At 44.7% G+C, this 15,812-nt stretch overlaps 1 protein-coding gene across 2 annotated transcripts; it reads left to right on the forward strand.

The window, feature by feature from the left end:
* The first annotated feature begins 12,537 nt into the window (after positions 1-12,537).
* On the forward strand, positions 12,538-15,130 carry LOC125548820 (deoxyuridine 5'-triphosphate nucleotidohydrolase-like). Of its 2 annotated transcripts, XR_007301174.1 has the most exons (4): positions 12,538-12,997; positions 13,894-13,949; positions 14,239-14,356; positions 14,718-15,130. XR_007301174.1 is itself a non-coding variant. In XM_048712359.1 (2 exons), the coding sequence occupies exons 1-2, from the start codon at positions 14,262-14,264 to the stop codon at positions 14,986-14,988; spliced, it is 366 nt and encodes a 121-aa protein (XP_048568316.1). In that variant the 5' UTR covers positions 13,976-14,261; the 3' UTR covers positions 14,989-15,130. The 2 variants fall into 2 exon arrangements, 1 of the variants encoding a protein (XP_048568316.1); XM_048712359.1 differs by lacking the exons at positions 12,538-12,997; positions 13,894-13,949 and having other exon boundaries at positions 13,976-14,356.
* Positions 15,131-15,812: the final 682 nt, after the last annotated feature.

Here is a 15,812-nt window from a genome sequence, read left to right on the forward strand (position 1 = left end):
TCGCAGGTGGAAATGGAAAAGCGAGTAGGCCTGTGGAGTCTCCGTACTGGAGTGTTGAACTGGAATCTGCATTCTGCAGAAAAGTCAACCTCCACCGATGAAGAAAAGTCCCATGCAGGTAAGAACGTTTCATGAGCCGTCGATGACCCCTTGGCGGCTGCTCGACCGTTGGATTCGGCTGCAGCACAGTGTGTCGTTGCACAAATAGGGAAAGCTAGTGTACTGTCTGCGCTTTTCTGCCGGTATTATTAGATATTTTTTGAGCTTAAACAAAAAAAGTGTCCTTTAAGCATAGAGTTGTAAATCTCAAATATTGTAGGATGCATAAACTAATTGAAATACGAGTATTAAATTTACATATATTAGTTCCTCGTATTGTTTTTTTTCGGGGTAAAGCATGGATTTTATTTCATAGAAATAGTGTTACAGACATCGCAAAAAAATAAAATAGAAATAGTGTTACAGTCTGCTAATACAAACCTGAAGCAAATTTTGTAACATGCTAACCTAAAAATAATTGTGTTCTTATTTGTTTTCAAATATACTTTTCCATGAAGGGTCATCATCTCACCAAGTAACATCCCCTTCCATAAAAAAACATACTGTTTGATCAGCATACATGTCTTTCCCTAAAGAGACATCTTTCCACAAGGAGATATTCTTTCGGCAAGAGATGTATCTTTTTATACAAAGCGACTTTTCGTAAGCCCATACTGCCAAATTCTACAGGACTTGATTAATCCTCAACATAATCCAATGGTTGTTTATTAGGGTAACGTGGCTTAATGTGTTCCCGCAAAAAAAACGTGGCTTAATGTGGATATTGTATCAGGAGTCATTTTTACAATAAAGAGTGATAGGAAATAGTCATCTAAAAAAAAGGTCCGCTCTAGCCCAGCTATGGATCTCTGAACCACATACTGTTGTGTGGCTTCACCATGGACCTGATGAAATTGGCGGCAATTGACATCAGGATTGTATTGATCTTCCTTGATTAATACAATCCTTTTACCATGCAAAAAAAATAGTAAAAGGACCATATTGGTTCATTTTCTCTCCCATGTTATTTTTTTGGCTAACTTGACTCCCAAACTATAGTACCTCGACTTTAGCCATGATTTGTCTTTTCAAATTCCAGACAAACCATAAAATACCCTAAATATTCCTTGAGAAAAAACTAATGTGATATTTGGGTAGTTCGGTGAGCCTACTCATCCCAGAGTACATCTTGGTTCATCTTTTCTCTTGTATTATTTTAGGCTCAATTGACTCCCAAGTTATAGCACCTCGACTTTAGGCATGATTTGTCTTTTCAAAATCCAATCAAGCGATAAAATACCCTAGACATTCCTCACACAAAAAACTAATGTCATAATTGGGTAGTTCAGTGAGGCCAAAATTGAGAGAAAGAAAGCAATGCCGATAGTTTGGCATGGAGAAGAGGGTTGGAAACCCCCCCCCCCCCCCAAAAATGGCAACGGGGGGGTCCAATAAGTCATGTGTGCTCATCCAACTGATTATAGGCTACCTACTTGGCTCGAACCTCTTTTTCCTGAACATGCATACACCATATTGGCTTTTATTGTTGCATACAATAGATCCATGGCCCAACATAATATTGTCCTACATATATGGATACAGTTCATTTGTAGTGGAAGTGCTCCCTTTGTTTTATTTTGCTTAAAATGGGTGAAATAAGTCCTCATGAGATAGAACTCGTGCCTTATGAAAATGTGCATCAATTATGCAAAGAAATATGGTTCAACCATCTTTAAAAATGGATTTAGAAATGTGGAAATACAGTGTCTAGGAGCAAATTAACCATAATTGATTGTACTGTGTGCACATACTTAGCAACTAATCTTTGCACCCTATACTGAATAATTCCCTCCTCTAGATGCCCTTGTGTGACCCGAAGGTTGACTGAGGTACCTCTACCGCATAGACGCCGTCACCTATTCAGGGGCGGATCCAACATGGGGCATGGGTGTACAGATGTACACCCAAAAATTTATGCAGTTTTTTTCATATATATATATATATATATATGCATATATGACAGATACACTATTTTACAGGCCCAATGCGCCTATTTCAGCAAGCAGGTAGGCAGCAACAGCCCACTGACTTCGTTCCCTTGCACCTTCAGGCTTCGGACCACTTATGTCCACTAGGGTTGCCTCAAAAAAATTATGTCCACTAGGGCGCACGCACGCACGAGAGGCTCACCCAGCCAAGCGATCCTTGTCCACTCACCAAACAATTTTCTCAAAAAAATCAAAGAAAAAGAAAAGCCAGCGATTCTTCCTTCTTCCCACAGAGCCACAGAGGCATGAACGAGGCAGCGACGCTCTCACGACTGTGGCGGAGACCGGAACATCAACCATTTGCTGCAAATTTGATATGATAAGTGACAGAATTAGTCACTATTTGCTACTAAAAATTCAGTTTTCAACAGCTTGGCCCTCCCCCAACTTGTTTTAGCAACACTTGGTCCTCCTTATACATAATCTAGCTCCGCCACTCCTCGCGACCCAACCCGATGGGCATGGCGAGCCACAGCCACTGCCACGCGGGGGAGCCACCAACGCAGGAGCTCCACGCGGATGAGTCGCCCAGTGCCATGCCCGCCGCCACTACTAGGGAGGAGCGACGGCCCAGTACGGGACCAAGCGTCGCAGCATAGAGGGTCGCGGTGGTGGCCGCCACAGCCGTAGACGCCGGGGATACCACTGTCCAGTGCATATCGTCCCACATACAACGTGAGACCTAAGGCAGCCCTGTCACAAACCAAACATTTCCATAGCCCACTCTATGCATTTTAAAACCGAACCAAAAAACCATACCGAAAATAAACCGAACCGAACCAAATTTACGGTTTGTATGGTTTCTGGTTTCGGTATGGTATGAAATTTTCATACCGTTTTGAACTTTGGTTTTTATGGTATATACCAAAAAACCGAATGGTTAACCGAATAAACCGAAGTAAAAAATAAATTTATATTTCTTGAGATTAACAACCATACAAGTTATCATTTTTCTTGTACATGAGTCAAATTCATTACTAAGCACGTAATTTTTTCTTGTAACATAGTCATTTTTCTTTTTTTTAAATGCTAATCACGTCCATAACCATCAACAGATGAATCAATGCATCTATATATACTTATATATATAGTTACATATTATTTGTGTAAAATAATATATGTTTTGAGTCATAAGTTTGCAAATTATTATTATGTCATTTCCAAATTCGCGTCAACTTTGGTTATTATGGTATATACCCAAACCATACCGAAATAATTTGGTATATACCGAAATCGAATCGTATTTTAATTTCATACCGTATTTACCAAAGTATTAATATTGTACAAACCGAAAAGCCGTATAAACCAAACCATGTAAACCGAATAAACCGAACGTACAGAGTGATCCATAGCTCACGGCTAGGGGACATATGCCCCCCACACCTAGACCTAGGAAGATATAACTGCTAGTGAACAATTTGTATTTGTATTGCGGTGAACCAATTGGATCATCTACTAGGGTGAATTTTTCTGAACACCCAATGTTAAATTCCTGGATCCGCCACTGCACCTATTCTCTCAGCTCATTGTTGCTAGTGACGGGCTCCGGTTTGTGATAGAATTGGGCATTCTCTTCTCTTTACCTCGGTCAGGGCTGTCAAATTGCTGCCTCCATGGTAGATGTGGACTATTCGACACAATTGAGAAGTGATAACCCACAAATGTAAGAGATCAATTGTAGATCTATTTGATAAGTCTGAGTGTCGAACCAAACAAGGAACAGAAGAAATTGGTCATTGAAAATTGATAAGGTTTCACTGTAAAAGCTGTAAAGACTGTTTGGTTATTTGTTTGATCAAGAGAGCAAGTGCAAGAATGTAGATTTCAATATAAAAAAATGTGCAGCAAGCGCTCTAGTCTTTAATTGTGCTAAGACCAAGTTGGTTGTGTTTCTTATATGGATCAAATTGTCTTTGAGGACACCACATATCTCACCATTGCCTAAGAATTGTGCTGAGGACAGGAAGAGATATGATGAGTAAAAGAGAAATTTTACCACACATCAACAAAGACCAATCAAAATCGCGTTGAGTCGGTAGTGATACCAGCTCGGCTGAGATGGAGTACTAAATTTGTCCGGCTTGAAGAGTTAAGGGTGTAGGATGGTTGATTTTGAAGCCGAAGGGTCAAATCTAGAACTTCGGAAGAATTGAGTGACGAAAAAATTGACTTGTCTCTAAATTATACTACAAAGGCCAAAAGATAATACGGGGTGTTTCTTAAAAATCACTCGTTTTTCAACTATTATTTCCACCAATGCACTTTACTTTCTTTTTTGTGAGGGCACTATAGTGTACGTTGTCTATCATATCTTTTTTTTAACACAGGACAGACGCAAGCGCTCATATATACGCGCATACACTCACCCTTATGAACATACACACACGCACCCTATTTTTATGAGCACCTTCAAGAGACTGAGCCCCGTATCATCTTGAGATTTTACGAACAAACAAGCTTGAGTTAGTATTTTTGCCTGGTCGTGGTGTTTCGAATTCCGTGGTGCGCTGGAGTATCTACCCGTCGTCAGACCAACCCATGTTTTTTGAAGGAAAAAACCGACCAACAGATGTTGACATGTTGTGACGAGAGGCACAACGAGTAGGATCTAGAGGGACAAGCAACCTCGTCAAAAAGAGAAGCACGAATATAGCGAGACATACGATGATTGTCTGTGTCATCATCATCATCGATGGGATGTAGCTCTTCCTAAAGAGAGAGAGAGAGAGAATGTGAGTAACTTACCCAGCACCATCACGAATTCATTTCCTTTGAGCTCGCTGTACATACACAGTACACCAGTCAATACCCTGTTGATGCGGTACGGTTGGCTGGTTGCGGGCCTGCAGAGATTGCTCGAAGTTCGTTCTACATGCTTCTGTATATAGTTGGCGCTATTTAAGATTAGAGTACAGATGCATTTGCAGCACTATTCTAGACGCTCACTTGCAGCCAATCGTTGGCTTGAGCCTTAATTTGAAAAGGCCTGAGCGAATCATGAAAACGATTCGATTTAATCCGACTTCATTTGGGCACGAGTGGTTTATATTCATCTCTCTAGGTACAGCCTGCTGCTGGTTGCACTTGAACGATACTACTAAAACTATCTATAATGGAAGTAACATAGATGATAACATCACATTTATCTAGACAAAATAAATGATGTGGCATGTAATTAATGAAGAAAAGAGGCATGTGGTAACATAGCTAGTTATTATAACATCGCACGTATCAAAAAAAAAGATGAATCTACAACCTAATAAATGAAGTGATGCATGACACAACACATATATTACTACCCACTGTGGAAGTAGTAATATAGACTAGTAACATATGCATGTTACTACTCTAAGTTACTGTTGGGGAACGCAGTAATTTCAAAAAAATTCCCTACGCACACGCAAGATCTATCATGGTGATGCATAGCAACGAGAGGGAAAGAGTGTTGTCCACGTACCCTCGTAGACCGTAAGCGGAAGCGTTATGACAACGCGGTTGATGTAGTCGTACGTCTTCACGATCCGACCGATCCTAGCACCGAAAGTACGGCACCTCCGCGATCTGCACACGTTCGATTCGGTGACGTCCCACGAACTCTTGATCCAGCTGAGTGTCGAGGGAGAGCTTCGTCAGCACGACAGCGTGATGACGGTGATGATGAAGCTACCGGCGCAGGACTTCGCCTAAGCACTACGACGATATGACCGAGATGGATTATGGTGAGGGGGCACCGCACACGGCTAAGAGATCAATGATCAACTTGTGTGTTCTAGGATGCCCCTGTCCCCGTATATAAAGGAGCAAGGGGGGCGGCCGGCCCTTGTGGCGCGCCAAGGAGGGGAGGAGTCATCCTCCTAGTAGGAGTAGGACTCCCCCTTTCCTAGTCCAACTAGGAGGAGGAAGGGGGAAGGAAGGAGAGTGAGGGAGGGAGGGAAAGAGGGGGCGCCGCCCCCCTCCTTGTCCAATTTGGACTCCCAAGGGGGGCAGCCCTAAGGGCCCTTCCTTTCTCTCTCACAAGGCCCATGTTGTCCCATTAGATCCCCTAGGGGTTCCGACAACTCCCTGGCACTCCGATAATTATCCTATGACCCCCGGAACTCATCCGGTGTCCGAATATAGTCATCCAATATATCAATCTTTATTTCTCGACCATTTCGAGACTCCTCGTCATGTCCGTGATCACATCCGGGACTCCAAACTATCTTTCGTACATCAAAACACATAAACTCATAATACCGATCATCACTTAACGTTAAGTGTGCGGACCCTACGGGTTAGAGAACTATGTAGACATGACCGAGACACATCTCCGGTCAATAACCAAAGCGAAACCTGGATGTTCATATTGGCTCCCACATATTCTACGAAGATATTTATCAGTCAAACCGCACAACAACATACGTTGTTCCCTTCGTCATCGGTATGTTACTTGCCCGAGATTCGGTCGTCGTTATCTCAATACCTATTTCAATCTCGTTACCGGCAAGTCTCTTTACTCGTTCTGTAATGCAACATTCCGTAACTAACTCATTAGTGACAATGCTTGCAAGGCTTATAGTGATGTGCATTACCGAGAGGGCCCGGAGATACCTCTTCGATACACGGAGTGACAAATCCTAATCTCGATTTATGCCAACTCAACAAACACTATCGGAGGCACCTGTAGAGCATATTTATAGTCACCCAGTTACGTTTTGACGTTTCATAGCACACTAAGTGTTCCTCCGGTATCCGGGAGTTGCATAATCTCATAGTCATAGGAACATGTGTAAGTTATGAAGAAAGCAATAGTAACAAACTAAACGATCATCGTGCTAAGCTAATGGATGGGTAAAGTCAATCACATGATCCTGTTAATCAAATGACAACTCTTTGTCCATGGCTAGGAAACTTAACCATCTTTGATTAACGAGCTAGTCAAGTAGAGGCATACTAGTGACACTCAGTTTGTCTATGTATTCACACATGTACTAAGTTTCCGGTTAATACAATTCTAGCATGAATAATAAACATTTATCATGATATAAGGAAATAAATAATAACTTTATTATTGCCTCTATGGCATATTTCCTTCAGTCTCCCACTTGCACTAGAGTCAATAATCTAGTTCACGTTGGCATGTGATTTGACACCAATAGTTCACATCTTTATGTGATTAGTTCACATCTCCATGTGACTAATACACAAAGGGTTTACTAGAGTCAATAATATAGTTCACATCGCTATGTGATTAACACCCAAAGAGTGATCATGTTTTGCTTATGAGAGAAGTTTAGTCTACGGGTCTGCAACATTCATATTCGTATGTATTTTGCAAATTTATATGTCTACAATACTCTGCATGGAGCTACTCTAACTAATTGCTCCCACTTTTAATATGTATCTAGATCGAGACTTAGAGTCATCTAGATCGATGTCAAAAGCTTGCATCGACGTAACTCTTTACGACGAACTCTTTTTATCACCTCCATAACCGAGAAATATTTTCTTAGTCCTCTAAGGATAATTTTGACCGCTGTCCAGTGATCTACTCCTAGATCAGTATTGTACTCCCTTGCAAAAATCAAGCAAAGGTATACAATAGGTCTGGTACACAGCATAACATACTTTATAGAACCTATGACTGAGGCATAGGGAATGACTTTTTCATTCTCTTTCTATTTTCTGCCGTGGTCGGGTTTTGAGTCATTACTCAACTTCACACGTTGCAACACAGGCAAGAACTCCTTCTTTGATTGTTCCATTTTAAACTATTTCAAAATCTTGTCAAGGTATGTACTCATTGAAAAATCTTATCAAGCGTCTTGATCTATCTCTATAGATCTTGATGCTCAATGCTATCCAGAAATTCAGTATCATTTCCGATCAACAATATGAACATATAATATCAGAAATGCTACAGAGCTCCCACTCACTTTCTAGTAAATACAGGCTTCTCCAAAAGTCTGTATAAAACTATATGCTTTGATCAACTCATGAAAGCATCTATTCCAACTCCGAGATGCTTGCACCAGTCCATAGATGGATCGCTGGAGCTTGCACACTTTGTTAGCATCTTTAGGATTGACAAAACTTTCTTGTTGTATCATATACAACTCTTCTTTAAGAAATCCATTAAGGAATAAAGTTTTGACATCCATTTGCCAGATTTCATAAAATGTGGCAATTGCTAACATGATTCTGACAGACTTAAGCATCGCTATGAGTGAGAAAATCTCATCGTAGTCAAGACCTTGAACTTGTCGAAAACATTTTTCGACATTTCGACCTTTGTAGATAGTAGCACTACTATCAGCGCCCATCTTCCTCTTGAAGATCCATTTATTATCAATGGCTTGTCGATCAACGAGAAAGTCCACCAAAGTCCACACTTTGTTCTCATACATGGATCCCATCTCACATTTCATGGCCTCAAGCCATTTTGCGGAATCTGGGCTCATCATCGCTTCCTCATAGTTTGTAGGTTCGTCATGGTCTAGTAACATGAATTCCAGAAAGGATTACCTTACAACTCTGGTGCGGACCATACTCTAGTTGACCTACAATGTTCGGTAGTAACTTGATCTGAAGTTTCATGATCATCATCATTAGCTTACTCACTAATTGGCGTAGAAATCACTAGAACTGATTTCTGTGATGAACTACTTTCCAATTCGGGAGAAGGTACAATTACCTCATCAAGTTCTACATTCCTCCCACTCACTTCTTTTCGAGAGAAACTTCTTCTCTAGAAAGGATCCATTCTTAGCAACGAATATCTTGCCTTCGGATATGTGATAGAAGGTGTACCCAACAGTTTTCTTTGGGTATCCTATGAAGACGTATTTATCCGATTTGGGTTCGAGCTTATCAGGTTGAAGCTTTTTCATATAAGCATTGCAACCCCAAACCTTAAGAAACGACAACTTGGGTTTCTTACAAAACCACAGTTCATATGGTGTCGTCTCAACGGATTTAGATGGTGCCCTATTTAACGTGAATGCATCTGTCTCTAATGCATAATGATAATCCCCAAGTGCAGGGAATCATCGTAGCAATTCCCAATGGTGGGAGTGATAAGTATGGAGTGTCGAACCCACAAGGAGATAAAGGTAAGACCAATATTCTCTCAAGTCCTATCTGCCACTGATACGACACTACGTACCCCGAACGTTTGCTTCCAACTAGAAACGAGAAATAAAACTACGTTGTGGGTATGAAGAGGATAACTTTGCATGATATCGGAGAGCTAAAACATAAAAGTAGGTGTTGTTATCATAAAGTTAGAATATATTAATAAATATTATAAATAGCGAGTGTGGAATAATGATGGATCGATGTGCGGAATTATCCTAGGCAATTGTTAACAAGACTGATAGTCGTCACTACAATTTCATATGAGGGAGAGGCATAAGCTAACATACTTTCTCTTCTTGGATCATATGGACTTATGGTTGGAACTCTAGCAAGCATCCGCAACTACTAAAGATCATTAAGGTAAAACCCAACCATATCATTAAAGCATCAAGTCCCCTTTATCCCATGCGCAACAATCCCCTTACTCGGGTTTATGCTTCTGTCACTCAAGCAACCCACTATAAGAGAATCATGAACGTATTGCAACACCCTATAGCGGGAATCCCTCACGCTTGCTCGACACGGAGGGCACAATAGGACAGCACCAAAATAAAACATACAGTTTGTATCAATCTAGATCATCAATCAACCCAAAGACAAAGGATATCTACTCAAAACATCATAGGATGGCAACACATCTGTCGGTGTCAGAACCGGCGGATCTCGGGTAGGGGGTCCTGAACTGTGCGTCTAAGGCGGATGGTAACAGGAGGCGGGGGACACGATGTTTACCCAGGTTCGGGACCTCTCAATGGAGGTAATACCCTACTTCCTGCTTGATTGATCTTGATGATATGAGTATTACAAGAGTTGATCTACCACGATATTGTAGAGGCTAAACCCTAGAAGCTAGCCTATGGTATAATTGTTGTTGTCCTACGGACTAAACCCTCCGGTTTATATAGACACGGAGGGGGCTAGGGTTACACAGAGTCGGTTATAGGGAAGAAGATCTACATATCCGTATTGCCAAGCTTGCCTTCCACGCCAAGGAGTGTCCCATCCGGACAGGGGACGAAGTCTTCAATCTTGTATCTTCATAATCCAATAGTCTGGCCAAAGGATATAGTCCGGCTGTCCGGAGCCCCCCTAATCCAGGACTCCCTCAGTAGCCCCTGAACCAGGCTTCAATGACGATGAGTCCGGCGCACAGATTTGTCTTCGGCATTGCAATGCGGGTTCTTCCTCCAAATACTCCATAGAAGATTTTGAACACAAGGATAGTGTCCGGCTCTGCAAAACAAGTTCCACATACCACCGTAGAGAGAATAATATTTCCACAAATCTAATCTGCTGACACGTTTAGCAACATGACATCATACCACGGCCCAATCATTATTCGAACCGTTTTTCTCAACCAGCACTGCACATATCGCGAGGCGGTTTTCTTGACACGTCTTGTCAAAGCAAAGATCGTGTCCCCTTATCACGGGATTCTCATCAATACGGGTATGGGTAACCCAACCGTGCCATCAATTACGGCGTTCGGGGAATAAGCGATTTTACCAGGTAAGTTGGGAGGCGTGTCACCTCTTCCGCCCTTATAAAGGGACAAAGATTCACCCTTTTTACCCACGCCTTCTTCCTCCTTGCTTATCCATTCTCGGACACTCGAGCTCCAGCGCCCAAGTTCGCGTCTTTCTCCTCAAACCACTCCAAGCATGTCCGGAGCGGGAGGCAAGTGGATGGTCTCCTCCTTCACTGAGGAGAACATTACAAAGCTACGGGAAGCCGGATATCTGGCCGCGGACATCGCGCACTGGCTGCCAGATGCGGGGAAGATCATCCCTACGCCCGAACCCCATGAGAGGGTAGTTTTCCTTACCCACTTTCTCTGCGGACTGGGATTTCCCCTTCACCCGTTTGTCCGCGGGCTCATGTTCTACTACGGGCTGGATTTTCATGATCTAGCCCCCAATTTCATCCTCAACATCTCGGCGTTTATCGTCGTGTGCGAGGCCTTCCTCCGCATCAGGCCCCACTTCGGCCTGTGGCTGAAGACCTTCAATGTTAAACCGAAGGTGGTGGTCGGCCAGCAAGCAGAGTGCGGAGGCGCCATGGTGGGCAAAATGCCTAACGTCACCTGGCTCGAAGGCTCCTATGTGGAGACCATAAAGGGGTGGCAATCGGGGTGGTTCTACATCACCAAGCCGTGCGACACCAACTAGGTGGCGGCCCCCGAATTTCGATCCGGAATCCCCATGCGGCTCACTTCCTGGAAAGAGAAGGGCCTGTCCTGGGGTTCCCCGGTAGAGCTGACCGGACTCCAGACCTGCATCAAGAACATGATGAGCAAGAAAATCAAGCTCGTCAACGTGGTCCAGGTCATGCTCTTCCGCCGGATCCTCCCGTGTCAACGACGGTTATTCAATTTGTGGGAGTTCGACCCGGCCAAGCACCAGACACTGCGAGAGCTCTTCGACACGACACACAAGGACGTCTGGAAGGTGCTGTTCAAGGGCGCCGAGGTACCTCCTCCCCTTAATGAGGACCGCGGACTCAACGCAAAGCGCCATGCCAATCCGGTAAGTTTTTATATCTCATAGGATATTTATTTCCCCCAGTTTAATCATGTGCGCGATCTAAGCTTCCATGCCATTAACAGGACTGGGTAGATACAGCGGAGCAGATCGATTGCCCAGCCCCCTGCCTGAAGATCCTGCAGATGCTCTCCTAACAGAGATTCTGGTTCCGGCGCCTTACAAGGTGCCGGTGAAGAAGGCCAAGAAGAAGGCCACGGGGACCCGAAAGGGTCTCCGGCGAAGGTTATATCGGACTCATCATCCGATAACTCCGAAGCGCACTCCTCCCATGAAAACGAGGAGGAGGAACAGGAAAGTTCTCCCCCCCTAGCCGGGGGAGACAATAAAAGGAATGCCGCCCCAACCGGGGAGGCCGAAGGGTCCAAGAAGGGAAGGACCCTCCTTCCGGATTGCTCCACGACGGCCGCCTACAGTGATGACGAGTGGTTACCCAGGGACAAGCCCCTGGCGAAGTCGTAAGTATCCGGATACCATAGTAATTCATGGTATGTTTTATTGCACTGCTTCTCACTACTAGGGAAAACCTTATACACAGAAGTTTATCAGTAATGCGGTCTAAAAACGGGCGCTACTGCTAATTAGTAGCAGTGTGGGGTATAAAAACCGCGCTACTAATAAGCTGATAGTAGTAGCGAGGGGTATAAACCCGCGCTACTACTAAATGATCTTCATCATACCCCTAAAACAGGTCATAGTAGTAGCGAGGGGTATAAAACCCGCGCTACTACTAAGTAGGTAGCTATAGCGCAGGTCAGAACCCCACGCTATTACTAACTATGTCCACTGCTGCACCATCCACCCCGGCCCGATCCACTCCCACCCCACCACTCTCTCTATCTCAGGAACTCCGCACGATCTCCTCGGTCCACCCCACCCCGGCTCCTCTCCCCATGATCTCCTGGCCGCCGCCCCCACCCACGCCGGCCGGTTCCGGCGAGCACCGGCCACGCGCAACACCCCCCCTCCTCCTCCTCCTCCCCCTCCCTTCCCCTTCCTCCTCTGCCCGCCCCTTCTCTCTCCTTCCTCCCGGCGGCTGGTGATGGGCGCGGACGAGGAGGAGCACCAGTCCCTTGCGCGGAAGCGCGAGCGCGAGGAGGGGGAGGAGCCCGTGGCCGCCGACGAGAAGCGCCCGCACACGGCGGACAAGTCGGAGGGCGTTTACCAGGAGAGGCCGCCCCGAAGCCTCTCGCCGTCGGAAACCCTCGCCGACCATCTACACCGGAGCACCAGCGAGAAACCGTCCTCCTCCCGGTAAGGAAGCCCTTATCTTTCCTCGGATCTCCCTTCATTTCCTCGCTTACATACGACCTCCCGCGTGAAGAACCGAGCCGGATCGAGTCCGGTCCGGCCGGCCAGCCCGGATCTCCCCCGTCCGAGGCCGGTCTCGCCCCCCGCCGGTAGCGCGCGTAGGCACTAGGTAGGCAGGGCCGTCACCATGGCGCTCCATCGGGCGCCCATGTATTCCGCCAAGGAACTCTAGGGATTTGGGGGTCGATTCGGGGACCAAATCGGGGGATCACTGGAGGCTCAGGGGCGATGCAGATCGATGACGCGTTAGTGCCTCAGGTCTAAGCTGCATGATTGGGCTGCAGGTGTTGTTCCTGATCGCTCCATCATGCTACATACATACATTGTGCAATTTGTTGCCGGATCGGTGATACCCAACGGCTTCGTTTTCAGCTCTACTCTGGCCAATGTTTCGGTCTCCGTCCGGCTATCTGCCAGCTTGGAGTTGTCATCAGTTTATTTGTGCACTTCATCAATTTATACACAAACATGCCGTACCGAGATAGCTTAAATTTGCTACCTATGTTCAGATGCGTGCTTGCCTGTTTCTGTAGACCTATGTGCTAGACTCTTAACACATGAATGACGAGTATTGAATGCAAAGCTTCGTTCAGTCTCACAGTGTCATAGGTTTTTGACAATCCGGCAACTTCTTTGTGCTAGTGCGTCATGCTTACATGACAAAGGAGTTGATGTTTAATTTTTATAGATCTGGCTACTACTATATGCAAATAGGGAAAATGTGAATTAAAGTTTCTTTATTTATCCCAGTATTACTCTACGTGATTAGTTATGCTTATATATTATGGGATTATAAGTCAAGACATCTGAAGAAAATGAATATCATGTTTGCTCCTTAGCTGCAGGGAAAAGAAACATGTGCAGATGTTGAGGTAGTCATATCCAGTGAACGCAGGTAATAAGTGAAGATGAACATTACATGTGTATATTACTTTTTCCTCTGTCGTTAGATTATGTTCAAAATATTTCTGATATTTTTTCGGAATGCTAGGACCATCACATATAAAAAAGAACTTTAAATCACAAAAATGTTGATTTCTTTTATTAAAGATCTCGAGGGTGAGACAATTTTCAGCAGATTCAGAGGAATAGCTTAAGTACCATACAGAGGATGACAAAAATGGTAATGAACACATCATGGATCTTGCATTAATTTTCTTATTCTAGCAGTACAATTTGTGCAGGGAAGTCATTCATTTGTCATGCCATGGAAGTATCGTTTGAAGTTTCCTTGCTGTCAAGACTTTTTTTCAACATCTATGAGGTGGCAAGCAAAGTTATGGTAACTGCAGCTCATATCAGGTATAATGTGAAATGTAGGTCCATCATCTCATCATCCTTTATGCCCTTTCTTTGCCTAATATTTTACAGCAAACCAATGGATCAGCTAACCACAAGCTTAGTATGTGGTATACTGCATAAATATCTAGCTTGGTAGAAAGCATGGTCAGTAGAGCGTTTTCTAACCATGCACTAGCAGTGCACACTCCATGCTACTGTTATGTACACAGACGAGAAGTTTGTTTGAGAAAGAGTATGCTTGCTGCCTTTCATCTAATATCACATGTTTCTGTTTCCAATGTGAAACTGATGGTTCACATCTCTAACTTCTACTGCTTTATAGTTTCGCACAATAAGTTTTCACTTTCTCGACTGGGTGCAGGGTGACCGACGAGGACTACTGCGGCCCGATGGGAGTCGGGCTCTTCAACTACTCGGAGGCATACTTCACCGTGAAGCCTCGCGACCATGTCATACAGATTATCGTCCAGGTGATTGCGACGCATGAGGTCCCCGGGGTGGAGGACCTCGACGCCACCGTCCGGAGGTCACCGAGGTGGAGGACGACGCCACCGTCTGGAGTTCCTCAAGGTGGAGGACCTCGACTCTTTGTACATACATCTAGAGAAGTGGTCTGGTTAGGTTGGTGGTGAAACGCTAGGGAAGGTACCAACCTTTTGATGATGGTTGTGTGCGTCCTCGTGATCTCTTCGTGTTGAGATGTTCAATGTTGCATCCATGAACACTGCAAGTGTTAAGATGGTGCTGTGAAATTTATTTTGCATTGGATGTGTCTCTGATCTCCATTCATGAAAACTGCATCTATTTTTATTTTTTTTCAATTCCTAATTTGTTACTAGTAGCGTTGGGAAAAAAGTTCCCTACTAGTATTTAGGATACTAGTAGCGCTGGTATTATAAGCACGGTACTACTACTTCATTAGTAGTAGCGCGGGTCTGTAATAGCAGTAGCGTGGGTGGCACATGCTACTACTAACAAAGTTAGTAGTAGCGCAGGTTTCACGCACGCTACTACTAACTATTAGCTGTAGCGCCTTATTAGTAGCGCGGGTACCCGCGCTACTGATACACCTAAAACCCGCGCTGCTGCTAGCCTTTTCCCTAGTAGTGTCTCCTTACGCCGAATATGATTATGCAGTCCGTCCTGAGCCCGTCTCGACGTATCTTCGTCGGACGGTTCTTTGGACTCGTCGCATATGAATAGCGATTCACTTCCGACCGCCTCCACCCCTTTCCCTACGGACAACGTCGAGGTGTTGTCTCAAAAGGCACCGAGCCGAGGGGAGGTAGTCCTGGGGGTGCCTCGAGGCGACCTTCCGGACCCTGGGCACAAAGTGAGCAAGACTCCCATGGGCTCCAAGTTCGGCCCCCAGCCGAACACTGCGCCAGAACCTTCGGTGGTTCCAGACTCTGGCGGGTGACCCCCCGTTAAGAGGGGCAAGACGCCCGTGCCGGTG

The sequence above is a fragment of the Triticum urartu genome, chromosome 3 (assembly GCF_003073215.2).
Source record: "Triticum urartu cultivar G1812 chromosome 3, Tu2.1, whole genome shotgun sequence".
Classification (NCBI taxonomy): domain Eukaryota; kingdom Viridiplantae; phylum Streptophyta; class Magnoliopsida; order Poales; family Poaceae; genus Triticum; species Triticum urartu.